We start from the raw sequence: 27,540 nt of genomic DNA on the forward strand, positions 1-27,540 counted from the left end.
GTGTATCATTCACCTGACTTCAGAATGTTATTTTCTGGGTTATGCCAGTATCTGCTCACATTTCCTGCTCTCCTTCCACCTCTTGCCCTCATCCTTAGCCACCTCACCATCCAGTCACTGAAGTCCCTGACCCTGAGATCCCACAGCCCATCTCCCCATCCAATTCTTTAAAAAAATTTTTTTAACGTTTATTTTTTTTTTTGAGAGAAAGAGACAGAGCACAAGTTGGGGAGGGGCAGAGAGAGAGGGAGACAGAGAATCCGAAACAGGCTCCAGGCTCTGAGCTGTCAGCACAGAGTCTGATGCAGGGCTTGAACTCACAAACTGCGAGATCATGATCTGAGCCAAAGTCGAACTCTTAACCTACTGAGCCACCCAGGTGCCCCTCTCCCCACCCAATTCTGACTTTTCTTTTGATTTGGTATCATACCTGACGCAACTGCCAGCCTGCACTCTCTCAAACTTCCACAGAAATTCCCTGGCTGCTGCGTCCGCTGGCCTCCTCCTTGTCCCTCCCTCAGACCATCTGCACTTGCTCTTTACTCTTCTCTTGAAAGAGTTCCCACCCCCTTGGCTCCCAGAACACGCACCTTTATCTAACTATTCATTTTAGCCACAGTCCAACAAATATTTATCAAGTACCCTAAATACATGTCACTATTCTACAAACTCTGGGCCAATGACCTGGTTTTCTAGATCTTGCTACTCAACGTATAGATGACCAGCATGGACCAGCAGCATTGCCTGGAAACACAACAGAAATTCAAGGCCCTTGCCCAGATCAACTAAACCAAAGTTGGCATTTTTAACAAGATTCTCAGGACATTTGTGTTCATGCTACAGTTTGAGCGGCATTGTCTAAATTACTGAGAATGATGGAGACAATTTAGAAGAAGCCCTCTGTTATGGACTGAATGTTTGTGTCCCCCCCCCCCAAATTTATATATTGAAATCCTAACTCCCAATGTGACCGACTGTATTAGGAGGTGGGGCTTTGGGAGGTGGTTAGGTCATGAAGTTTGAGAGCTCATGATAGGATTAGTGCTCTTATAAAAGAGATCCCACAGAGCTCTGTCACCCCTTCAGTCATGTGAGGACACAGTGAGAAGACGGCCATCTATGAACCATGAAGTGGGCTTTCACCAGACACCAGGTCTGTAGCCTTAATCTTGGGCTTCCAGCCTTCGGAACTGTGAGAAAATACTCCCGAAACCAATACTGCACTGTACATTAACTAACTAAAATTTAAAAGAGAGAGAGAGAGAGAGAAAGCTGTAAGAAATAAATGTTTTTAGGGGTGCCTGGGTAGCTCAGTTGGTTAATTGTCCAACTCTTGATTTCTGCTCAGGTCATGACCTCACAGTTTGTGGGTTTAAGCCCTGTGTCGGGCCCTGCACTGATGGCACAAAGCCTGCTTGGGATTCTCTCCCTCCCTTGTCTCTCTGTCTCTCCCTCAAAAATAAATAAACATTAAGAAAAAAGAGAAATAAACATTCATTGTTTGAGCCATTTAATCCGTGGTAATTTGTTATAGCAGCTGAAAGAGACTAAGACATTCCCTTATATTCCCTCTTCTCTGTCTCAAATGATCTTTGGAACTTTATCTACATTCTCTTCATTATCCCAAACTCAGCTTCCCCACTTCTGGTGCAAGGGTAACATTTCTTTCCTGGCATGGCTGTGAAAGCTGAGAGGAAAAACACGCATGTGAGTCCTACTAGACCACTTGGTAGCTTCCTAACTTGGTTTCCTCACCTTTCCTTCCAAGAGGAAGGTTCTTGCCCTGGTTTCCCAGACCTGATCTACCATTTTATTTTCTCCTCTCAAACTTCCTTCTGTGCTGGACACATTCCCTTTGCATAAAAACACATCTCTGTTTTCCTCACCCTCCCAGAACCCTGAAATTTTGTTCCATCTTGGACCTTCCTTTCATTTCTAACCCTAAGATGGAAGACCAATTACCGCTCCCAAAGCTTCAATGTCCCAGCTCCATATTTCAACTCCACCCTCTCACTTCCACTTCAACCACTGGAATTCATCTGATTTTGCTTTGAGATTACAAAAACTTTTTTGTTATTTATATTTACTGGCCATTTCTCAGGACATAGCTTTTATTATTCCAGAAATTTGAAAACTTTCTTAGTTCATAGTGACCTTAGGATCTTTGTAATTTTTTTCATGGTATCCTTAAGCTAAAAGAAATAAAAGGAGGGGCACCTGGGTGGCTCAGTCGGTTGAGCTCCAACTTTGGCTCAGGTCATGATCTCGCAGCTCATGAGTTCAAGCCCCGTGTCAGGCTGTGTGCTGACAGTTCAGAGCCTGGAGCCTGCTTCAGATTCTGTGTCTCTCTGTCTCTCTCTCTCTGCCCCTAACCCACTCGCATTCTGTCTCTGTCTCTCTCAAAAATAAATAAACATTAAAAAAAAATTAAAAAAATAAAAGGACAGTTCATTTGTGAAATAATTAGGTCCAATCTTAATAGTAATACTTTTCACAGCGTCCAACAGATGTTGCTGTTTCCTTAAAAAATGTAAAATATACCATCAGTCCCCAAAGAGTTCAACATGGTACCTCAGTGCCTTTACCCACAGCTAGGGATGATGACTTTATCCTATCCTTCTGACAGTGTGCCAGCTGCCAACCACTCTCACACAAAACTCTCTTTCCTTAATTTATAGTATCTTCAGTAATTAACACAGTTGCTTTTTTGACTCTTTAGTTCATTTCAGCATTATCAACTGCCTTTGCCCCACTCTACCTGAGGATGGCTCACCAGCATCTCAACATTTTATAAGCAAGTTTAGGTTTTGTCTCTCATAGAAGATAGGTCATCGTATTTTCCCACTAATTATTATCATTCAGTTCAAAAGTGGACACTATGTTTGATTTCCTTCTTAGGTACTTTCCACATCTAGTGAGTCATGGAGATTTGTCAATTATTCCTGTTACGATGTATCTCATGGCTTTGTGTTCATAGCATTCTGGTATAGATTTTCACTAACTCTGGTCTGGACTCAGTGAGAATTCCCTTCCTGCCCTCAGTTTCTCATCAGTCTTTCCACTACATCCCAAATATTCTTCCTTTTCGTATGTACCAAAGCCTTAACTGGCCCTCTTTCCTCAACTGCTCCAGCTCTAAATTTCCTGACTAGCATTCACCATATACAGATAAACTAGGCAGTATTTTGTTCTCAGAACTGTCCAGGCACACACCTGCTTCTATACTTTGTCTCATGTTATTCTTCTACCTTGATAATATTTCCATTTGAATGGGAGACAGCATGATGTAGAACATTCCCATGATTGTAGAAAGTTCCATTATACTGGGCTACTCTAACTGCTTCTGATAAGGGAGTGGGTACCAGCCAAGGTGTCTGCCTCTTTTTGCCTCTTCCCTTTGTAAGCCAGCCTTCATTGATACACCCCTTTGACGGCCCAGATAACTCTAGGTTTTGACCCTTTACTGGCTTTTCTGTAAAATATCACTTACAAAAATAAATAAATGAATAAATAAATAAATAAATAAATAAATAACTTACAGATATTTACCTTTGTGTGTATATACTTTATTATCGCTCCCCAAGAGAATGCCACCACTGCAAACTCCTTTTCTTAATATTTTTTCTGGAACCCCAGACACTATACAAAATAGGTGCTCAGAAAATGTGAATGAACTCTTTTTTAAAAAGCTTGTTTATTTATTTATTTTGAGAGAGAGAGAGAGAGAGAGAGAGAGAGAGGGAGCACACGATGCCAGCAGGAGAGGGGCAGAGAGATAGGGAGAAAGCAAGGATCCCAAGCAGGCTCTGTGCTGTCAGCGGAGTCAGGTGCACAATTGACTGAGCCACATAGGCACCCCAAGAATGAATTCTTTTAAGTTTTAAAACCACACTGACCCTGACGTTGATGATAACAATGAAGCATCATGTCTAACGCCATGGACTGTCTTATTAGAAATACTATCAAAAAAAAAATATATATATATATATATTTAACAAGCTAGGTTTTCTTTGGGAATAAATGCCTTATAATGAAATGTTTTTTAAAACATGGCTTTTGCATGCAACTAATGAAAACAGTGTTTCCATAGAATCATAAAGAGTATGTAGTTATAAAACGACAACATCTCTGTGTTTAATATGGCAAATATGTAAATGTCTTTCCATCCTGCTCAGTTCCCCTTGGTCTTTCCCACTCTTCCATACTACAGACCCCTCCCTGTAGCATTCTGCCCTTTCCAGCTATTTTCAAAAGACCATCACTCTCACTGTAATTCTGCCTTTTCGGCATCTACTGTTTTCGTTCAATCTTCCTCTACTTAAGGTCCAGGAGGCAGAATGATTAATATTATGTCTTTGTTAATAATATGCCATTATTGTCAGACTCCCACAAAACTGGCAATGGGATTATATGTATATAATATTTACATATCTCTTTCCTACACTAAAAAGAGAGTTGGGGTTTACCTATGGTTTTCTCTACCCAACACTACTCCAGGAAGAACTTCTGTTTTCTGAGAACTGGTTCTATGCCAAATCAGCTTCCTATGGGAGCTACTGTATTTTTTTTTTACCCCCATCCCTTGGCCAAAGTAACTGGTCTAGGGGAGGCATTGATCCAAGCTGGACCAGTCATACCCTGACTTTAGCCACAGATGATTGGTCTAAGGTTGCAAGTTTGGTTGATCACATGACCTTAACAAGGCTTTTCCTCCAGATTTTTCCAACCTGCTATTGGAGAAAGAATAACTTAGAAGGGTTGGTGCCTATATTTTCTAAGAAGGGGAAGTCTATGTGCTGCTGGAAAAGAATAGTGCTAATACACATTGAAAAGCAGGAGAGAGAGAGAAAAAGAGAGAGAGAAAAGGAGGGAGGGAGAAGGACACACAGAAGAACAGAGAGAAAAGGAGAGAAATACAGGTAGACAGACAGGCAGACAGAAATAGAAAGTTTTGCCAGTCGTTTCTGGCATCTAGTTCTCCATACCTTCCCTTTCCCGGTTTGGATGGACAAACTTTTCTCATGTGATCTACTTTGTATCTTTCTTGTATATAAGTTAGTTCAATATTGATTTCTGTTACTTGCAACCAAGAGAATCCTGACCAAAAAAAAAAAAAATAGAAATAGGAACCTCCAAATAAGATAAAGGAACCTCTCCGAGTATTGAGTCCAGGATTTCTATTGCATAAGATGTGAAAATAGGACCCAGAAGAGGGATTTTTCACACAATAATTGATGTGTTTTTTTAACTAACCTAAGGTACGCTCATTTTTGGTGTATTTATTAGCAGATAGACTCTACTCACAGAACTGTTCAATCACGTATTAATCACAAAACTCACTGAAGATAGGAAAGAAGAAAAGATTAGTTTAGAATTCTTAGGGAAAAGAACCCAGAGAATACATGGTTAAACTGAAATGCAGTAAACAACACTTAATTTTAACTTTTTATATGATTCTTTTTCCTGGCCCAAAGGAATAGACACATTTCAGTCATTGGGCTTATTTGTTTACCACTCATGACAACTCTTCTAGTTAAATGTTCCAAACCTTTTAAGGAGCGAAAAAGGAAAGCCCTGGGGGAATATAATTTCATGCTTATTTTCAGCTCCGTGCTGAAATTCACTAGGGTTAGCCATTTGAGGGTGAGAGAATGGTTTCCATGGAACAGAATAGTTCCTTGACTCTAACTCAAAAGGGATAAAAAAACAAACGTGGACAGAAATTGTCATGTTTGGAGTCTCTTCTCAAGAAGGACAATTTGGAAAATGAACAAAAAGTCAAGTATAGAATGTTCACATTTCAGGCACAACCCATCCTCCTTCCCCTTCCAGGAATATCCAGAAAAGGTACCACCCTCTTTTCCTCTCAAAGCATCCACTCTGAATTTTCATTATAATTTGTTTTTTTTGTTTGTTTTTTTTTACTTCTACAAAGAATTTATTCACTAAGTAATGATCTATGTACTAAATGCATTATTGACACTTTAAATTTTTTTAATGTTTATTTCTGAGAGAGAGAGTCACAGAGAGACAGAGCATGAGTGTGGGGAGGGGCAGAGAGAGAGGGAGACACAGAACCTAAAGCAGGCTCCAGGCTCTGAGCTGTCAGCATAGAGCCTGATGTGGGGCCCAAACCTGCAAACTGGGAGATCACCTGACCCGAAGTTGGATGTTTAACCAACTGAGCCACCCAGGCACCCCTGTTAGTGACAATTTAAATGCAAGGTGAATGTTCACTCTGGTATGTATCCTAGCCATTCGAATTGAGAAACATTCATTCATTCATTCAACCAATATTTACTGAGCCCCTATGGTGTACTGGACACTGCACCAGTATTGAGGGTCTAATTGTGAGCTAACAGATAGGTCTGATCCATGTGGAACTGATATTCTACACTAGCTCTCGATTCTTTTCAGAATGAGCATAAAATCTTGGACTAAAAGGGCAATGATCGTTCTCTGAGATATTCTTTCATACCTATGAAATTATTCTTTTTTAAATTTGCATAGCCACATAGAATTTACAGTAGCTTATTTGGGTCTAAACGTCTAAAGGATCTTTGGAAAATTTTCCTTGTTGGGCTAAATAAATAAATAAATAAATGGGAAAACCTGACCAAGATTCCTAGTTCAATGTCAATAAGTTGGCACAATGAATTCATAACATTTAAAATTATTTTTCATTTTTAAACTATGCTGAGGTAAATATCAGCTTTGCAGCTTTCTGAAAATATAAATCGATCATTGTAACATACTCCCTTGAATGATATTTTGGTATTCTTTCATGAGGTTATCAACTGAAAATATTTTCAAACTTTTTAAAATATCAAGAACTTTGATAAAGGGAGCTCTATTTAAGGTATGCTAATGATGCTTGGGTTTGCCAGTGAGTAAAGTTTGCATTTCATCAAGTTAGTTGAGATTATTATATCTGATTCAATCAATGAAGAAAACAACCAAACCACCACAGTTCTAGGGTAAGTCTTCATAATTTTGAAAGATGTCAAAATCATTTAATGTAGAATAAATAAAATAAATAAATATTGGTTACTACTTACATGTGGGTAAGTAGCAAAAATGCTCAGACTGGCGGTTTTCAAATAATTAGCAAAGGAGATCTGATTAAAAGATATGTGATTTGTCCTGTGGTGTGTTACTAAAATAGGGCAATAAATCATGGGTTGAATATTTCAATAGTCCCTTTGGAATATAGACTCAGAAGAGCTGCCTGTGAAGATAAATACCACAGCATGTCACCTACTTTTTTTCTTAATGCAAAATATATCATATCAGCATCTTGACTTGTCAGGGGGGGAGGCAATGAGTCTTATAATTCCAGAGGGCACAAACTAAATGATCAGACTTGTGGGTTCTATTTTAGAATTTTCCTTTGAGCAGATTCCCTTCTGTTCCCTAAGCTTCTTTAAGTTGACATAAGTCAAAACTATTATTTTCTTTGCCTTTGGGGATGGTTCTGTTTACAGACTTTTTTTTCTTAATGTTACCTAAAGAGTTGCCAATTAACACATAGAAGTACATTAAGATATATTGTGCACACACACAAAATAAAAACCAAAGTTTATTTATTGCTTTAAATTAAAATCCTCATTATTATTTTTATAGTCCCAAGAGTTGGATCATCTCTGATTTTATAATTAAAGGAAACTAGCATTATTGTCAAAGGGAGAGTTTACAGGCATTCTTGTACAAAATTTTTGTTTTAGAAATGAGGATACACTCAAAGAGGTGAAATGGTTTAGCTAACATTATGCAACTAAAAATGGAAGTCATGTCTTCTCACTTTAAATCTTGTGCAAATAGTCCTTTGGTAAAGAATGATGACTATCTTCTAGGCACTGTGTTAAGTGTCTTTGGATTATTTTATTGCACCTCATATCCAAATTATGACAGCTGTGTGTACATTATTGTTCTACTTCTCCACCACTTACTGTGTTCACGCTCTTTGTCATATGACTTGCAGCTCCCCTAAATAAAAGATAGAATCTATTTCCCTAACCCTTAAATCTGGGCAAATCTTACAATTTGCTTTGACCAAAGATGGAGAAAGAAGTTTATGAGACCTCTCAGAACACCTTGCCCATTTCCTCTTGCTCTCAAGTGGAATTCTTTTCTTTCCACATAAACAAGCCCAGGGTAGCCTGATGAGTGATGAAACATGTGGATCAGTCATCTGTCTTGACCTAGCTGACAGTCTGCCAACCTTCAGAAGCAGAGCCCCTAGGTGAGGGGCAGCTGAACCAGAGACACATAAATGAGCACAGCCAACACTAGAGGAACCATCCAGTTGAGTCAAGCTCAAATTGCTACACACAGAATCATGAGCTAAACAAATTGTCATTTTAAGGAAATAAGTTTTGAGGTTGTTGTTATGCAGCAAAGCTACCTAATAAAGATGGGCATTCTATTAGTAGATCTGTCTGACTTCACAACCTGTACTCTTAACCACCTTAAGCCCCTAAGGGCAGGGACTATAGTTAGGCTTGGTCCACATGGAATTCTCCCACCAGTATGAGGCCTACAGTAGGCCTTCAATAACTTTTGATGAATTGATGAATTAATGATTATATAAGTGTATTTCATACTCTAACTTGCCCAACCTCTGAAAATAATAAATGCAAAGATACCACATGAATTCTGTGGGTCAAAAGGAGACAATCCAACAGAAAAGTAGGCAATAGATGTGAATGGGCAGTTTGTAAAAAGAAAAAAGGACTATAATCTGCAGCCAATTAAGCTGAATACGCTCTATCCCCCCTGGGGGCCTGGTGTGCAATAGTTGCAAACAGTGGCCTCTGTGGTAGTGTGTGCAGCTTGTTGTTTGTATTGGTTGCCCTAAGGGACCATGGAGACAGCCCTTTCCAGTGGACACTCATGTCTGATTTGCTATCCCCAGTCGAAGCTCCAGACAGTTTTGCAGGGTGCCTTTGGAAAGCCTCAAGTCACAGTGACCAGGGTCCACATTGACCAAGTCTTCATGTCCATCTGTACCAAGCTGCAAAACAAGGCGTATGTGATTAAGGCCCTATTCAGGGCCAACTTCAAGTTCCCTGACAACCAGAAGAGTCACATTTCCCAAAAGTGGGACTTTAACAAGTTAATGAATTGAGGAATGAGCCAATGATGCCTAAAAAGTGGCTCATCCCAGATGGCTGTGGGGTGAAATACATTCCTAATCATGGCCCCCTAGACAAATGGTAGACCCTCCACTCTTGAGAGTCTTGGTGTTCCCCTCTTCTTGCTCATGCCCACCAATAAATCCTAACTCCTGTCAAAAAAAAAAAAAAAAAAAAGGAATACAAATGGCCAAAACAAACATGGAAATATACTCATGTATGTGCATAATTACAGAAATGGAATTTAACATAAAGATAATTTATACATATATATGTACATATATACACGTGTGTGTGTATATATATGTATATATATATATATATATACACACACACACACACATATGTAAATATATGAGAACAACCTCACTCTAGGGTTACTCAATGATGATCAAAAAAATTTACAAATAAGAACACATTTTGACAATTCTTTCATTCTTTATTTCATTACTAAAGTCTTTATTTGTAATTTCTTATTAGGTGGAAAATGTAAAGTTTTTAGGAAAGTTATTTATTTATTAAGAAAAATAATCCCATGTTAGAGTCAGAATATTGGAGGAAGACAGATAACACTACCACGACTCAGTAGAGTTACTTTCTTCCTAACACTGTAATTACTCCTGGCCCATATACTTTAGCTGGCTGGCCATAGAAGGGAGAAAATTCAAGGTTGGCTTCTGTAGAGGCTGTAACAGCAAATGGTGCTCATAGAAATCATCAAAAGGAAGACAATGATCTCTATCAATCTGTAGCAAGATGTCAAAAATAGCAATACACATTTATAATAGAAGTCAAGATTTCCTAGTCAATTCATGTATTATTTTATTTCATTAATAGCCATGATTTGTGGACATTATCTTATTATTCCTCCTTATAGTTCTATGAAGTGAAGATTATTCTTAGTTCCATTTGATAGATGAGAAAATGGAAATTCAGAGTCATCACATAGTTACTCAGTGCAAGAGCAGTGGCCAGAAATGACATTTGACTCTAGACCCTCATTCATCACTACTCACATCCTGATGGGCCATCCATTAGTAGCTGGTCAGTATTCAACCACAGCTTTTACCATGAAACACATCTTTCAATCTCTGGGATCAGCAAGGACTTGGGGAACTCAGGTGGATGGATACTAATGTTGGTTTGGGTCCATTAAATGATTGCTGGTGAGATAAGCGGGACTATGTAAAAGAAGAATACCAGCCATTAAGGTTGATGTGAAGGGAGAAATGAATGGGACTGGTACATTTGGGAGACCTAAAATATGAGAAGCAAAGCAAAGCAAAACAAAACAAGCCTCTAAAGAGGATAAAGAGTGTGGTGACTGTGAGAGAAAATGAAGAAATCTTTTCTTGAAGCCATGAGAAAGAAGGAAAACAGAGAAGACTAAATGGCAGGCTAGGTACCATTGCAGTTGAGAAGTGACCCCGGCAACATCACCATGTAATCTCCTCTCACTAGGCGGTTTTTCTGCTTGAATGTGATGCTAGGTCTCATTACTGACAGTGATCAAGAGTCCCCAGAAAGACTCCCTAAGACTTTCTATCACTTACCAAAGTCACTTTTAAAATGAAAACCTAACTCTAACGGTATGACCAAACTCAGGGTCAACCAATGGCTGTTGATGAAAAACCGATTAAATTAGAGCAGATTCCCCAATCCTATAGTTGGAACAGGGGTCCCCAGCTAGGGTTCACAGATCCTCACAGTATCTATGGAGAGATTTCAGGGAGTGCAAGAACTTGAATGGGGTTGGGGAATTTATATCTTTATTTTCACTCACCTCTACATGGAAGTAACTGTTTTCTTCTGTTGCCAATATAGGCAGGAAATCACATGAGTGATTTCCACAGGCCCTGTGCTTTTCGCACCAATAGGTATCTCCATCCAGCTTGAGGATCAAGCCGTGAATAATGGAGCACATGCTGTATTTCCCATTTCAACCAAAGGGAACTTTAGCCTTATTCCAAAATACATTTTGAGCAAAGATAAGGATCCACGGCTCTAGAACCCAGCTTCTTTAATTTGAATGTGTAACAAGTCACCTGGGACACCTATTAAAATGCAAACTGTGATCTAGCACGTCTGGGGTGGGGCATGAGACGCTGCTTGTCTAACAGGCAAGATCCCAGGTGATTTGGGAACCACACGTGGGTAACCAGGCTGCAGAGCTATTTGGATACAGAGTTTTAAGGATAAAGATTCTTCTTTGGACAGGTATAAAAATTTCTTTGAAACTATTGAGTCTATGAAGTTTGGTGTGCATTTTACACCTCCTGTGAATAGTGACCTCAAAAATATTGTTGGTATTTATCAATTTATGGAGTTATGTGAATTGTTCCCACATCTAGGGTTTCGTATCAACTTGCTGATACCTTTATTATTTCATTTATCGTATGCTATTGTAACTGTTTGTGGTACCTGCTTCCTGAATGTGTATGATGACCACATCTTCTTCATCTCCATCTCCAGGGTCTATCAGAGTGCTTTGCAAATATTAAGTTTTTAATGGTCATTTGGCAGGGAGTTTATTGATGTAATGGTTTCTTTCTTGATCCTTGAACTGTGGATTCTGACATTTGAAATGTATAATCCTTAACCTAAACACATCTGTATTTAATTCCCAAAGCAATTTTGGGAGATGAAATATCCTGTTTAATTTTCCTCATCACCCAAATAGTCCTTTTTACCTGGGGCCTACTTGCTTTTTAATTACACTTCCGTTTGTCTAATTTAGCTTGAGAGGCCTGTTCATAACTCCGATCCACAACCAAAGATAGAACTGACACTTCTGGGTGCTTCTCGGTCAAGAGATTTCCTGGCAGAACAATTTCTGGTTGAAACAATTGGAGTGATAGAAAATGAAGAAAGAAAGAAACAATTGAAGCTGATACACGCCAGCTCAAGGCATGTGGTATAAATTGTGGATACCCCCAAATGGCCATAAAGTAAACTTCATGTGGTTCTAAATCCTAGGTGTTTGGGCCTTAGCCTTCTTAACAAAAGGATACAGGTTTTGTTCAAAGGCATCAGAACTTTATCTGAAACCCAGACCCACAGTCACAAAGGTGAAGAGGTGAGTTTTTTTAGTATATTTGGCTTGAAAGGGCCAGACTGGGTTGGACATATATGTAGATTTTTTTGAAAACTCTTCAAAATTTTTATGGACACACTCATTGCTTCTTAGGGCAAAGGGAGTTGAAGCACATGTTGTGGGATTGCCACCCACAGTGGGATTTCCACTACCTCTCCTGCTCCGTGTCTCGTCAGGTGCGATTTTTCTACCTATAAGCTCAGCTTGGTCTTCCCTGGTTCCCAGCCAACCATCTCATCTGGGAGAAAATCTTTTGAGCAGCTCTGTGCCCTCCTCTAGTGGGATTTGATATGGTCCCTCCTGCTCAGGTGTTTCTCCTGTGATGAGTTTGTGCTGCACTTCCCTCTGATTTCTGCACTCATTTGTACAGTCACCTACTCCCTGAAAGCTTTTCTGGTATGTCTGGGCTTCTGTTTTCATCCACACTCTGAATTCTTGTTTTGGGACTCTTCCATGAGTATTGGGTTTCCCTTTTACTCTGCCGTGTCTCTCTCCTTGGGGAATGGAATCTGGAACTGGGGCTGGAACTCTGGGGAAACTCCAGATGATTATGGCTGGATTGCCTAGTCCTCAGAGTTATATTCACCCTGTTTGTCAACTGCAGTCATCTGCCAGAGGACCCCAGGACTTCTAACCCCTTGGACTACCATTCATCTGAACTACGCTTTGGGATGGCCCTTTCCTGGGTCCCTACTCTTCACCAGGTACTAGAAGAGTGGTCCATGTAAAGGTTACTTCAGATCATGTCACTCCTCCACTCAAACCCCTCCAGTCATGTCAACTACACTCAAAGTGAAACGCAGAGGCCAAACAGAGGCCCACAACCCTACAATATCTGTCCCTAACACCAAAAGTCCCATCTCTGACCCAAGACCCTATAGTCATCCTCAGACCGAGCCACTCTGCTGGTCCCCCAGCAGACAGGCCCATCCCTGACCCAGAATCCTTGCATTTGCTAATCCTTCTGCCCAGGAAAATCCTGTCCCATGTGTTTACAGGGGTCATTCCTTCACTCCTAACTCAGGTGCTGCCTCTCAGTGAGTCCTTCCCTGGTTACTCAATTTAAAATTTCAAGGCATGCTCCTCATCCTTCCCTCCATCTCCATTCCCTGTTTCCCGATTTTTCATTGATTTTTCTCCTAAACCCTTAGCACCACCTGACATACTATATCTGTTACCAATTTATTTTGTTCATGGTTTGATCCCTCTTCTAGAATGTAATCTCCATAAAGGCTAGGGTTGTTGTCATTTTTATCCTTTTCTATTTTATAATATTTACTGAGTAGGTATCCACTAAATATTTGTTGAATGAATGAATAAATGAATGAGAGTTTCTTTGTGAGGTGATAAAAATGTTCTCAAATTGTGCTGACGGTTGTACATATCTATGAATATATTAAAGGCCATTGGAGTATACACTTTATTTTTATTTTATTTACTTATGAATGCTTATTTATTTTGTGAGACAGAGGGATGGAGAGCAAGCAGGGGAGGGGCAGAGAGTGAGGGAGAGAGAGAAAGAATCTCAAGCAGGCTCCACACTGCTAGTGCAGAGCTTCAGGCAGGGCTCGAACCCACAAATCATGAGATCATGATTTGAGCTGAAACTGAGTCAGATGCTTATCTCACTGAGCCACTCAGGCGCCCTGGAGTGTACACTTTAATGAAATGAATTTCAAGGCATATGAAATAAAGTTGTTGAAAAGAGAGGGAGAGACTGTACTGCATCCTAGTCACTGTAATGAAGGAGTTGGTTGTACATGCCTGGGAGACCTGAGGTCATTATGATAAGCTTGGCTTAAAATCTGAATTAGCAGAGGTATCTGCACAATAGTTACAAGGCAGGGGCTCTAGAGTCAGAGGACCAAGGTTCAGATCCCAATTTCACCACTTTCTAATTGTAGAATCTTGGGAAAGTCACTGAATTTCTCTGTGGTTTTTTTTTGTTTTTTGTTTTTTGGTTTTTTTTTTTGCAAAATAAGCCGACAGTAGTACCAAACTCTAGTGGTTGTTGTTGTAAGGATTAAATCAAACAATTTCTGCAAATGGCTTAGAACAGGATATGGCCCCCATGGTGAATGCTCAATACATGGTTGCTATTTTAATTTTTATTATTGTTATTATTTTCTGGGATAAGCTGCTGGAGAAAATCAGATGGTGTGGTTATAGTGAGGTCTCAAAGCCATTATCTCTCACTAAGATTTACTTTGACTTTCTCTGGCCTGACAGGCAATCCCTTCCTTACACCAAACCTTATCCCTGTCATACTATACTTTCATGGCTTAGATCCTATTTTAGTAGTTCACAAACAAGGTGGCCCACCAAAATTGAGTAGAACTTGTTAAAATCCTCAAGCCTCACATTTAGGAATGAAGCAGGGGTCCTCAAAGTGTGGTCCTGGGACCTGAAGCATCAGCATCACCAGCCCTATAGGAGGCTGGATTAATTGGAAATTTGGGGCAAAGACCAACAACCTGTGTTTTAAGGCTTCCAGGTGGTTCTGATGCATGCCGAAGTTGAGAATAATTGGCCAAGTGGAATCTGATGTTCAATAAGTTCCAATGTGATTCTGACCTGCTTGTTTGCATATTATCATTGTGGAACCAGTGCTAGGTCAACAGCATTACACTGAATCACCTATTACATAGGGATGGCCAAACCATCCACTAATGGCTAAACCAGCCACTGATCTCCAAAGCAGAAACAGCCCCAGAATTCTCTTACATGGACAGGCTCTCGGCAAAGAAACAGGACAGCTCAGACAAACACATACAGACTCTGGCTACACTAATTTCTATTAGCTTACTTACTTGTTTTATTTGGGGAATAAGCTTTTGTTAAAGGCTACTTTATTGTTTGATTCATTTAATCTGTCACCAAATATTTATTATAACCATACTACGTGTCAAAGCATCAACAACAGTGGAGGGAATGTCACAACATGTGAGAAAACATTTTGGAGGACAAAACTGATCACTAATAGAGACTATGGCATTTCCTCTCACAGGGAGCCTCAGCAATTAGGTAGACAACATCCCATACTGGTCACGTAGAAACTGACTCTTAAATGTAGGAGAGAGGACTATAAGCTTTTTTTTAGTGCTCGCAAGGCCCAGGGACACCAAAAAAAAAAAAAAAAAGGTGAACATTTATTTGCAGCATGTTCTTAATTTTCTTGAAACAAGATATGTGTTTTTTTTAATCCCTTATGAGAGTTCAACGACTCTCCCCCCCAAAACTGTTATAACCCCAAAATAAGCTAGTGAAAATGAAAACAATAAAACATAGCCTCATTGGGGAACAGAGAGGAGCTTGGTAAAGGTGCTAGAATAGTGGAACTTGTAAAATATTAGTGTGGTAGACACTAGGTGTCCTTAGGCAATTTCAAGTTCTAAGAAATGATTTTGTTGTATTTTAAAACCCAAGTAGTAAGTTTTGATTGTGCTTTTAAGCATGCATGAAATCACATGTCACAATATGGATCTGAGAACTGCATCTTACTTCTGTCTATACCCTAGCTAATAAGATTATTAGCTAAGGAAACAAGAGGAAGGTGTCAGTCAGACCTGCCACCATCTCTCTAAAGTTACCCAAGAGCATCAAGAATTTTCTATAGAAAAGAGGGTTCCAGCTGTACAATCATAATTCTCAGGCTTACCAGTTTAATATGTTCTCGCTTCTGGTATTTCTCACTGTAATACTGTTCTTGTCGAAGATTAAGCAGCTGCTGCTGTTGTTTGTCCTTCAAGTCTATTAACTTTTGGGTCATTTCAGCATCTAGGGCAGCAAGATCTTGCTCAATTGTTGATGAACCATGGTCAGGACTGCTGGGTTCTGATCTGCAGAGACACAGAGCTTGACTCAAAACATGCAGACCATAACAAGGTGGAGGGAAAGTTGTACACCAGCATTCCTCCTATATAGAGTGCTGTGTTTGGAAACATGTTTTGATAAAATACTCGAGATAGAGGGTGATACCCCAAGGACAAGCTTAGCAGAGGAGGGTCTCCAAACACAGAGAGTGGATGACATTTGTGAGATGTCAGGTAGTGGCAGAAAAGGAAAGCCAGGAGGCTGGGGGTCCTATCGTGGTGGTGGAGAGAATGATAATCCTCCCTTGGGAAAAACAATGTCTGATAAAGATTTTTAAGGCTTTTATCTTTTAATTTTTTTTTTTAAAAGGACATATATAATGTAATTCCCAGTTGTTTATTTATCTCTTATAACAACTTGAGTGGACTTTACATCAGTTGGACTCTGTCAGGAAGGTTGAAGAGGTGCTAAATGTTGTATCCGGGTCATATGGGTAGAAAACAGAACATGTGCAGACACCACATGCTAGCAGACCCTCCCACCTCCACCACCCCAAGCTGACATGTTCTGTTTCTTGACATCTTTTAATATCAAAGATGTATTATTAACATAATTTTCTTTGGGGGATGTACCAACTTAATGGATATTTCTACCCAAAATGGCACTTTCCTATAAATGCTTAGGTTACAAGAGAAAGGGGGATGCATGAGTTCATTGAAAAATATTTATTGAGGGGCGCCTGGGTGGCGCAGTCGGTTAAGCGTCCGACTTCAGCCAGGTCACGATCTCGCGGTCCGTGAGTTCGAGCCCCGCGTCAGGCTCTGGGCTGATGGCTCGGAGCCTGGAGCCTGTTTCTGATTCTGTGTCTCCCTCTCTCTCTGTCCCTCCCCTGTTCATGCTCTGTCTCTCTCTGTCCCAAAAATAAATAAATAAACGTTGAAAAAAAAAAATTTATTAAAAAAAAAAAAAAAGAAAAATATTTATTGAGTGCTTACTCTTGCAGGGTAAATTTCTTTGAGTTATTCATAGTCAGAAAATTATACAGATACTGAGAAGTTTAAGGGTAATATTGAAGTAAATCAAAGCAATTCTCACTGACTTGTTATTGTGCTAAAACATATGGCGTGATTCCTTCAAGTTTTGTGCTCTTTTTTTAGAACACACAGAAAAGGAGAATAGTGTTGAGAATGGGTTACCAAGAGCAGGTCTGTTTTCTTCATTCATATGGAAACTTCTGCGGTAAGAAAACTAAACCACCTAAGACATCTAGCCTATCAGATTCTGCCTCCATGTTTTTCACTTGTGGCCAGGTGGAACAGGTAGACATTTTTAAATCAGCCGGCACTAATCCTTGTTGCTTTCACTTTGATTTAGGTCACCATTGATGGCATTACAGGAAGAGTCAGTTGGTTAGGATCCTATTTTGGCAAATAAGGGATGCAGAATTCCCTCAGAAGTTTCTATTTGTATTTTTATGTGCAATGCCAAATGAGAATAAACACTCTGCAAGGCTCATGGAGCCTGATACATCAGAATAGCATGGCAGCATAGAGAGTGGATGACATTTGTGGCCCTCCATCCTGGCAGGAATACAAGTTTATTTGCCAATATCACTATAAGTAGCATTGGTGGGGTGACCTCCATCTTGGCATGAACATGAGACACATTTATTATCTTTTGTAGCAAGAAGTCAGTGTAGCCAGAACAGAAAGGTGTTTCTTCAATCAGCCACAATCACTACACCCACCATGGCAGAGGCAACAGGGTCAACATTTATTGACCACTCTACACGCGCCAGGCACTCTCTCCTTTTGGCTTTCATAGTAACCCAATAAGTAGGTATGACTATCTCCAGCTTACATTTGAGGAAACTGAGGTTCAGTGAGACAGTTTGCCTAAGGACACAGTATGGGGGGAGTCCAGAGCAGCTTATCCAAGGACAAACATCCAGAGGAAAGTAAAGTCTGTGTTTTTAAAAACAATGCAATCATTGCACGCCAGTGTCTGGACAGAAACTATCTTTGAATAATCTGCTCTTGCCATGATGTGGAAACCTCAGTTGAGACAGTGGATATTTGGATAAGAAACTAATCTAATGGACATTATTTCCATTTATTATTCTGAGGTATTTTCAGGATTTTAATGTGTATCAAAGGTGACAGGAGATAGATGGACATAATAAGACCTCAGTGGCTTTGCCTCTTAAAGAAAAGTTTCTCTTGATGTATCTTTTGATACTAGATGCTTAGGGATTTTTGTTTATTTTTTGAGGAGAAGTATAAAAAAATAACCAAGGGAACAGGGTTTCTGCATCTGCTGTAAGAACAAGGTTGAAAACATTATCCCCTGTTGCCTAACATTGCCTGTATAAGAACCATGAGATGAATTCTTTTGTAATTCGATACTGGGAAAATGTTTGTCTCTCTTAGAATAACAAGAAAGTTTGCTTTACTCCAATAAGGAGAATTATCTAACCCATATTCCCTTTCTCAGAAGCTAAGAGCTAAATTCAGTATTCAAGGACAGAAATTACATTAAATGGTGGGTACCGTCCAATAGAAACGTAACACAGGCCATGTATTCGATTTTTTCCACATATGTGATTTAAAACTTTCAGTGACTACCTTGAAAAGTAAAAAGAAATGAGTGAAATTTATTTTAACAACATATTTTATATAGCCTAGTAGATCTAAAACATCATCATTTCAACATGTTATGAAAATAAAATCAATAGAAATCAATAGAAATACATTAGCTATTTTATATTCTTTTTAAAAAAAATGAAGTCTTTGAAATCTGGTAATTTATGCTTACAGCACCTTTCAATTTTAATGAGATACTTTTGAAGGGCTCAATAGCCACATGTGGTTAGTGACTTCCATATTGGACAACTATTGGAATATTCCATATTGGACAGGTTTAGATAACTCTTAGCCACTCTATGTATGTGTGTGTTGTTTTTCTTTTTCTATTTTCATAGGATTTTTACATATGTGTTCTTTGGTAAATTACTTCAATACTCTGTTAGAAGTTTTCTGGATATGACTTTTAAGTAAACAAATAGGTGAATAAACAAAGGACCACATACATATCACAACAACAAAAGTTTAGAAGTTTTAGGCCAAGCTTCACCTGAACTCTTTGTGTACCTGTGGGTAAATGTTAATGTCTTTAGCTTTTGGTTTCCTCCTTGAAGAAGTGGCAGAAGTTCACCTTGAGAGCTTCTAAGACCACTCTCGTTCTACGAAATGGTGATGTTGTTGCTTTTTAAAGCCCAAGTACTGGGTTATGATTGTGCCTTTCAGTTAAGCACATGTTAAATCATATGTCACAATATGGCTCTGAAATTGCCTCTTACATCTCTCTATAGCCTGGCATCAAGGTAAGATTATTTTGTAAAGAAGTGAAAGAAAGGATGGAGTAGACTCAGCTCAATGACAATGGCTTGCATGTTCCCATAGTTCCCCGCATTGCCATGTGAGCTACTTATGGGTGATAATTGTGTAGGTCATGCTCACTGCCCATGACTCCCCAGGGCACACAGTAGGCACTCAATAAATGTTGTTTGAATGAGTGTGTGAGAGATGCTTCTCCCGGTCAAGGTCTGGGTATGCGGGGCTGGGAGGACCTCTAGACCCAAACACAAGGGTTATCTATACAAAGCGTTGTGGGTTTCAACGAGGCCAGCAAACAGTAGTTGAGACTTCTCTTTGCTATAACAAGTCACCTCTTCAACTAGGTTACAGAACACAGCAAAATTTCATACCTGCCAGGTTGGCAGCTATACTATGGGAAGTCAGCCAACAGGTATTGGGCCCACAGGCCAGAAAGCCAGGAAAGGATTCCTACATATCTATTGTTAGGATGTGGGCAAATAAAGAAATTCAGTCCACAAGTAAAACTGAGCTGAGGTGGCTTTCATTCTTGCAGTGTATCCAAAATGTGGCGTAAAAACATCAAAAATCCATGTAACGGACTCTTTCCCTTCATACTATAAAACAATCTGGAAATACTCATTCAACTTACTTTTTCTTACTATCCTTTTTGGCTGTCTTTTCCAAAGCTGCCCTCCTTCTCAAGTAGTCATTCTGAATTTCATTATATTTTGTAGTGTGTTCTTTGATAAGGTCAGTGGTTTTCTTGTGGTGTCTTTTCACCAGGTCTTTCATTTCTTTGTAGTGCTTCTTTTGAAGTTTCACAAACGGTTTCTGTTGCTTTAGCTCTTCGATAGTCTGTGCTTCCACTTCTGCAACAAACGAGTATAAGAGTGAACAGACGTGGAATGACTGCAAACACAGATGTAAAGAGGGGTAGCAACCTGCCTCTTGAGCGACATTTGTTTGATCCCAGCCAACTGGAGCTTATGAGCAGAGCTTGCATGTCAAATGTATCTTGGTTCCAGTCTGGCTCTGTCACTGCTAACTTTTGCGATTAAGTTATCTAGTGGATAAACACACTCAAAGACCCAATCTCTTCACTCACAATTTTTTTTGAAAGTTTAGGTTCCCTAGAAACAGAGCCCAAGATGGGGGGGTGGGGTGGCGGGGATTCAGGTGTATGTGATTTACTGAGAAAGGCTCAGGTGGAGGAAGTGAGTGCAGTGGACAAGGAAGAGGAAGGGGCGGAGGGATGGTGTGGTCTTAGCTGGAGCCTAGCTTCTGCCTGTCCGATGGGGCGCTCTAGAGTACTATAAAGTGCATCTCACTTTGAGGCAAGAAGGTCAGCCTTTTGCATATTTGAGAAAGTCAATGATGGGAGGCATAACCTCCTAGAGAGGTCTTCCTTTAGGCTGAGGGAAATTTCCAAGAGAAGGGGAAGCTATACTCTGTTAATGGCCAACACTCACCACAGCTGGACATGGGTGCATCAGATTAAAAGGAAACCTAGATGGGCACCAACAGGATCTACTTCAAGGACCTCAATATTTCCACTACTTTTTAGGGTTGTTATGATGATGAAATAAAAGAATCATACAAAGTATTTAACAGTTTCTGGAAGTGTGCTTGTAGAGGCTTAACAAATGATCATACAGGTTGTACAGCACCCTCTCTAAGGGGCACTATTCACATTGTAGGTTTGGATTTATCACAAGTGTTTCAGTAAAAAGCACTTAAAGAGGGGAAAGTCCCTTGATATGATTTACCCAAAGGCGCTATAAGGGTTAGTGGTAGCATACACTACTACATATTTTTTTAATGTTTATTTATTTATTTTGGGAGAGAGAAAGTGCGCAAGTGAGCAGGTGAGGGGCAGAGAGAGTGAGAGAGAGAATCCTAAGCAGGCTCTGCGCTGTAAGCATGGAGTCCAACAAGGGGCTTGATCTCAATCCAATGCTCAGAAAACAATTAATGCTTGACTTTAAACCATTCTGTATTTTACTGACATATTTCGCCAATTCTAGAATATGCATCTTTAAAGTATGTTAACCTTTCTGAAATTAAGAAGCTTTGTATAATTGATGGAGTGTCACAATTTGTTGATGTTTTTCTTTCTTAGCAATCCATGAATAGCAGGGTGACTTAAAATGGATGGTGTCTTAACTTCAATGAATTATCATATATTTGGGCCCAAATTAAGTCATAGTTCACATGTTTCCATCCTTTCATTTGAATTTTCTGCTTCTAGGAACAAAAATATGTTATCATAAATATTTAGAACTGTCAAAAGATTCAGAATTAATATATGCCACGAAAAACAACAGACCTGAATAGAAATGAGTTATCTAATGGATAAACACTAAAATCAGAATAATAATTTATGTTCTTCAATGCTAAGGTCATTAAGCAATTGAAACATGCTCCCCTTTTTTATAATGTGTCTATTCTGCTGACATTCGATTCCTTTTGAGAAAGAGGCCAGGAAGAGAATCAGGTACATTTATCTAATGGTTTCCCTCAGGCCCAAATGGACTCATTATGGTTGCATAATAACTTATTATATTAAGAATTTATAATCCTAAAGAATTGCTGCATTTTTGGTGATAGATTATATCCCACTTCATTAAAATGGTATAGAGCACTTCAGTTACAGCAAGTTTAGCAACAGGGTTTGAAATGTTCCCACCTATGATAAAAAAACAAATTTCCACTGGAAGTACTAATTGTTTTTTATTGTCTGTGGCTGAAAGGCTATTCTTTGAGTATGCTGTTAAGCATAGATGTAGTGTCCATTTACACAAAGAAACAAGCTACCCAGAGATAATCACTGCTAACATACTAGCACACACCCACTGCCTTTTGTCTACACACTTATGTATTCTAAACAACACTGGAACCATGTTGTATTTACATTCCTGTCTCTTGTTTTATGTATTAACATCATATTGTTTCCCATGGAATTAAATCTTTAAGAACATGTTTTAATACATTCCTCAAGTAGTTTTTCTATGCATAGTTTACATATTTTGGGGGGGAAATACAAATACACACGTAAAATACTTAAATCATAAATCCATAGCCTTATACATTTTCACAGAGTGAACATGCTTTAGTAACCACCACTCAGATCAAAATCAGAACATTATCAGTGCCTTGGAGATCCTCTTTTTGGTTTCTGCATCCCCTCTGCCCGCCCAGGTATAATTCAAATCCGTGTTTCTAACACACAAATTAGTTTTGCCTGTTTTTAGCTTTATGTAGTGGGAATTATAAAGAATGTGTTCTTTTGTGTCTGGCCTCTTTTCCTCAACATTATTTATGCATGTGAATTTTATCCATGTTGTGTATGATCGTAGTTTATTTATCCCTACAGCTGTACCCCATTTTATTCTGTGACTGTACCATGATTTATTTACCTGTACTAGTGTTTATGGACATTTGGAGTGTTTACAGTTTTTGGCTTTTACCCATAGAGTTTCTTGTGGTGAACATGTGCTTGCATTTCTTCTGTTTATTGGGTCACATATTGTAAACATTTCCAAGATTCTACTATATGCTGCTCATTGTGTGTAGTATGTACCAATTTTAGTCCCACTAGTTTAAGGAGCTAATGAAATAGAAATTATCCTAACTGTATCATAGTTCTTAAACACGCCATACTGTGTAATCGCAAACGGTTCACATTCTGCATTGCTAAAATATGGCTTATTACTCTGGAAAACAGGGTGGAGGTTCCTCAAAAAATTAAAAATAGATCTACCCTGTGACCCAGCAATAGCACTGCTAGGAATTTACTCAAGGGATACAGGAGTGCTGATGCATAGGGGCACTTGTACCCCAATGTTTCTAGCAGCACTTTCAACAATAGCCAAATTATGGAAAGAGCCCAACTCATGAATGGATAAAGAAGTTGTGGTTTATATACACAATGGAGTACTACGTGGCAATGAGAAAGAGTGAACTATGGCCCTTTGTAGCAACGTGGATGGAACTGGAGAGTATGATGCTAAGTGAAATAAGTCATACAGAGGGGGCGCCTGGGTGGCGCAGTCGGTTAAGCGTCCGACTTCAGCCAGGTCACGATCTCGCGGTCCGTGAGTTTGAGCCCCGCGTCAGGCTCTGGGCTGATGGCTCGGAGCCTGGAGCCTGCTTCCGATTCTGTGTCTCCCTCTCTCTCTGCCCCTCCCCCGTTCATGCTCTGTCTCTCTCTGTCCCAAAAATAAATAAAAAACGTTGAAAAAAAAATTAAAAAAAAAAAAATAAGTCATACAGAGAAAGACAGATACCATATGTTTTCACTCTTATGTGGGTCCTGATAAACTTAACAGAAGACCAAGGGGAGGGGAAGGGAAAAAAAAAGTTAGAGAGGGAGGGTGCCAAACCATAAGAGACTCTTAAAAACTGAGAATAAACTGAAGGTTGATGGGGGGTGGGAAGGAGGGAAAAGCGGGTGATGGGCATTGAGGAGGGCGCCTGTTGGGATGAGCACTGGGTGTTATATGGAAACCAATTTGACAATAAATTTCATATTAAAAAATAAAATAAAATAAAATAAAATAAAATAAAATAAAATACGGCTTATTGTCGGCACTTTGGGAAGGCATGGATTCCTGTTCATTGGGTCACACTTACAGTATGAAACTATCTTTTGATTCTAAAATAGTTATCTTGTGAAAATACATTAGTTTTATACCAATAGAGTCCTATCTGCCAAACACAGTTACTTCTCTGTGATGATATGATTACATTGTGTAATGTGGCTTTAGCTAGGACTGCATACTTGTAGATGTTTTTAGAGAAGAAATATGATGTTATTTTTCAGAGATGAAGGGAAATCTTCTCTCTCTAAATACTTATATTGTATAATATTCAGCTGCCTAATTCCATGGGGGAAGATGGTGACATTTACCTGTTAAAACACTCTGAATAAGATCTTCTGTTTTGGCAGGTGCCTTTACAGAACCTGAAATAAAGAAAAAAAAAAAAGAAACAGTCCCTTTAACTTTAACTTTTAAATTATATTCTTCCCGTATAACAATTAAGTTTGACTCTTGAGTGTAAATCTCTTTATGGATAAATAACAAAATGTAGGAGAAAATAATTTGCAAATAAATAAATAAATAAATAACCCACGACATTCCAAACAAAGTCTTCATTTTGTTACTTTGAGGCAAACCTAAGTAAATGTGAATTTATATGCTTCATAAACACACAGAAAGGACATCCTTCCACTTTGAAGCAAAACTCCTGTCAACAAACTCCATTTCAGCAATGCTATTGCCACCTTTTGGCCAAATCACGAATGGCAAGTGTTTTTTGTTTTTGTTTTTGTTTTTTTAAATCAACTGCTGGGATGCCTGGGTGGCGCAGTTGGTTAAGCATCCAACTCTTTATCTCAGTTTAGGTCTTGATCTCAGGGTTGTGAGCTCAAGCCTCACTTTGGCTTCCACCCTGGGTGTGCAAGCATGGAGCCTACTTAAAAAGAAAAATCAAATGCTGACCAGCAGGCAGTAATAACTGTGGCAGGCAATAGGTGCCTGGGTGGCTCAGTCAGCTAAGCGTCCAACTTGGCTCAGGTCATGATCTCGCGGTTCGTGAGTTCGAGCCCCGTGTTGGGCTCTGTGCTGACAGCTCTGAGCCTGAGCCTGCTTTAGATTCTGTGTCTCCCTCTCTTTCTTCCCCTCCCCTGCTTATGCTCTGTCTCTCTCTCTCTCTCTCTTAAAAATAAACATTAAAAACAATAATTGTGGCAGGCAAAATCCATTCATTGGTGGATACCAGAATGACTGGACAAAAGTTTAAGGAGAAAAAGGGTATTTGCATAGTCTTGAAGAATATCCTCTAAGATGACTATTATCTATAAAGGAGAAATCATAAATTTCAGTTTAGAAACCTGGCAGACTCCTCCTTAACCAAGTGATCCCACATCACCGATGATGAGAAATACTAACATCAGGCTTCCCTGATATCATGCATGGAGAAGGGCACAGCATTGTTTCTGCGATATGCTTGCCAAAATTGCAAAACTTCACTCTAATCATGAGAAAACATCAGACAAACCCAAATTGAGGGATATTTCACAAAATAACGGACCAGTACACCTCAAAAGTGTCAAGGTCATAAAAGACAGGATAGATGAGGGACTGTCATAGATTCAAGGAGCCGAAAGAGACATGACAATTAAATACAATGTGGGATTCTGAGTTGGAACCTGTAACAATAAAAAGACATCTGTAGGAAGTGAGTGAAGTTCAGTTCCAAGTACTGTGCCAACCAGGTCTGTAGTTCAGTTCCAAATACTGTGCCAACATTAATATCCTGATCTGGTAACTGCCACCATGACTCTGACAGATGTTAACACTAGGGAAGAGGAGACCATTTTTGCAATGTATTCTGTTCCATTTTAAAAATGATTCTGTAAGTCAAAGTATTTCAAAATATCAAGTTAAAAAAATCAAGTGCTAAAATGCCAAATTTTCTTATACTCTCCAAAGCATAAGACTATATTTACTCACACATTTCAATGACTTATTATATTCCAGAAGTACTCAAAATGTTTGTATTTGGTATATAAAAATCTTCATTTGAAAATATCACTCTTTATGATCAAATCTTCTCAACCATTATTGATCTCAACAAACTTCTTAAAAGTACAGGCCACAGTTCATGAGCATTTGATACAAATTCCATAGTATTTGTTCTTTTTAAAATCTCACTCTCATGAGAGATACACCTCCCCTCCCAAATCAAAGATCTGGATTTCATCACTACCATGCTGTAGTAGGACAAGGAGGGAAGGAGACGGGAAGCCATACCTTCATAAAAAGAAATTCTTCTCCCTTTTATTTACTTTAATATTAGCCCATTCAATAAAAAGTTATTAAGTACATGATATTCCTCAGGTCTGTGCAAAAGAAGCATCAGATTGAAGCCTATCCTGGGAAGCCTACCATCTATTGGTAGATAGATAGAAAGAGGACATACAAATGACAGAAAATTGCCTAATGCAGTCTTAGATCAAGGTCAAAGTTAGCTGCACTGAAATCAAAGGATTTTTCTAAGAAGTGAGACATGAGTGGACTTCTGGGAAGGAGCAGAATTGCTGAAAGCAAGAACTGAGTTCACAGGGAGCTATGCCCTGCTGGCTTCACTCTTCACTAGCTATGTGGCCTTCAGGAAGTGCTTCTTCATCTCAAAACCAGTTTCAAAAACAAACAAACAAACAAAAAAAAAAAAACCCAGTTTCTTCATCTGCCCAATGGGGACAATGACAGAATCTACCCTTATAGCCCCAGTCTAAGGGTGAAATGAGTCAATCCATTTGAAGAGCTGAGCAAAGTGCTCACCACATGATTGACACCCAAGGTCATTGAAAAATAAGTTGAAGAAAGAAGGAAAGGAATTCTTGGCAGAGACCTAATTGGTGAGGTAGAAGTAAGAAGATGCTTGTAAAGCGTAGCTGTTTAGGAGGTACATGAAGAACACTTCACAAACCCTGCCAGCACGTGGGTTATAAATAAAGACATGGAAATCTGGGTGATGCTTTGTTGTAGCTTTGTAAGTTATGGTCAGAGCTAGATAAGCACTCATGAGTCTCTTGGCATAAATAAATACATTCATTCATTCATTCATTCATTCATCATACATTTCTGGCATTCATTCATTCATTCAATACACATATCCTCCTAAGTCCATGCATCTGTGCTCACTTGATGCTCTGGGGAGCCAAATTGTGCTATCTCCTTCAGTGTCACAAATAAACTGGAGGCTCTCTTTTCAGAGTGTTTACCTGGAGCTGGTTGGCTGTGGGGAGCCTGGGAGGGTGGTTTGGGTGCTAGGGATGTAGTGTGATTCACTCCGTTTTCTGCTGGGGTTGTCCTGGCTTCACTTGGAGCTTCTGATGGTGTTTCCCCAGGATCAGCCTGTAATCATAAACATAGTTTCACTTTTCACATTTTTTCCCCTGTTCTTTTATGACCTTCCTAAACCAACAAGGCTACATTTGATAGGATTTTCACAATTCATTTGGAATCTGAAATATCCAATTGAAGCTGTCTAGAGAGCAGGATAAAAACAGCATGGTGTTTAACTGTGACTATGGTAGGTTAATTGTATTAAAAAG

At 39.3% G+C, this 27,540-nt stretch overlaps 1 protein-coding gene, 1 long non-coding RNA gene and 1 other non-coding gene across 8 annotated transcripts in view; 2 read left to right on the top strand and 1 right to left on the bottom strand.

The window, feature by feature from the left end:
- PLCB1 (phospholipase C beta 1) overlaps positions 1-27,540 on the bottom strand; it is a 706,541-nt gene that overhangs the window by 91,138 nt on the left and 587,863 nt on the right. For all 3 annotated transcript variants that reach the window (XM_058684913.1, XM_058684915.1, XM_058684914.1), the window contains exons 24-27: positions 27,208-27,340; positions 24,328-24,381; positions 20,068-20,287; positions 15,887-16,067 (exon numbers count right to left, since the gene is read on the bottom strand). In XM_058684913.1, the coding sequence (XP_058540896.1) occupies positions 15,887-16,067; positions 20,068-20,287; positions 24,328-24,381; positions 27,208-27,340 (588 nt within the window). The remainder of the gene's footprint in view (positions 1-15,886; positions 16,068-20,067; positions 20,288-24,327; positions 24,382-27,207; positions 27,341-27,540) is intronic.
- LOC131485432 (uncharacterized) overlaps positions 1-27,540 on the top strand; it is a 93,647-nt gene that overhangs the window by 39,527 nt on the left and 26,580 nt on the right. Inside the window, exon 7 of one of the 4 annotated variants that reach the window (XR_009248843.1) lies at positions 11,872-11,961. The exons of the other annotated variants lie outside the window; for them this stretch is intronic. This is a non-coding gene — a long non-coding RNA (uncharacterized LOC131485432). Of the gene's footprint in view, positions 1-11,871; positions 11,962-27,540 lie in introns of those variants that run through there. 4 annotated transcript variants of the gene reach the window in all.
- Positions 8,741-8,875, top strand: LOC131486441 (small nucleolar RNA SNORA70). The gene has a single exon (XR_009249343.1). It is a non-coding gene; the product is annotated as a small nucleolar RNA SNORA70 (small nucleolar RNA).

Source organism: Neofelis nebulosa, chromosome 9, assembly GCF_028018385.1.
Source record: "Neofelis nebulosa isolate mNeoNeb1 chromosome 9, mNeoNeb1.pri, whole genome shotgun sequence".
Classification (NCBI taxonomy): domain Eukaryota; kingdom Metazoa; phylum Chordata; class Mammalia; order Carnivora; family Felidae; genus Neofelis; species Neofelis nebulosa.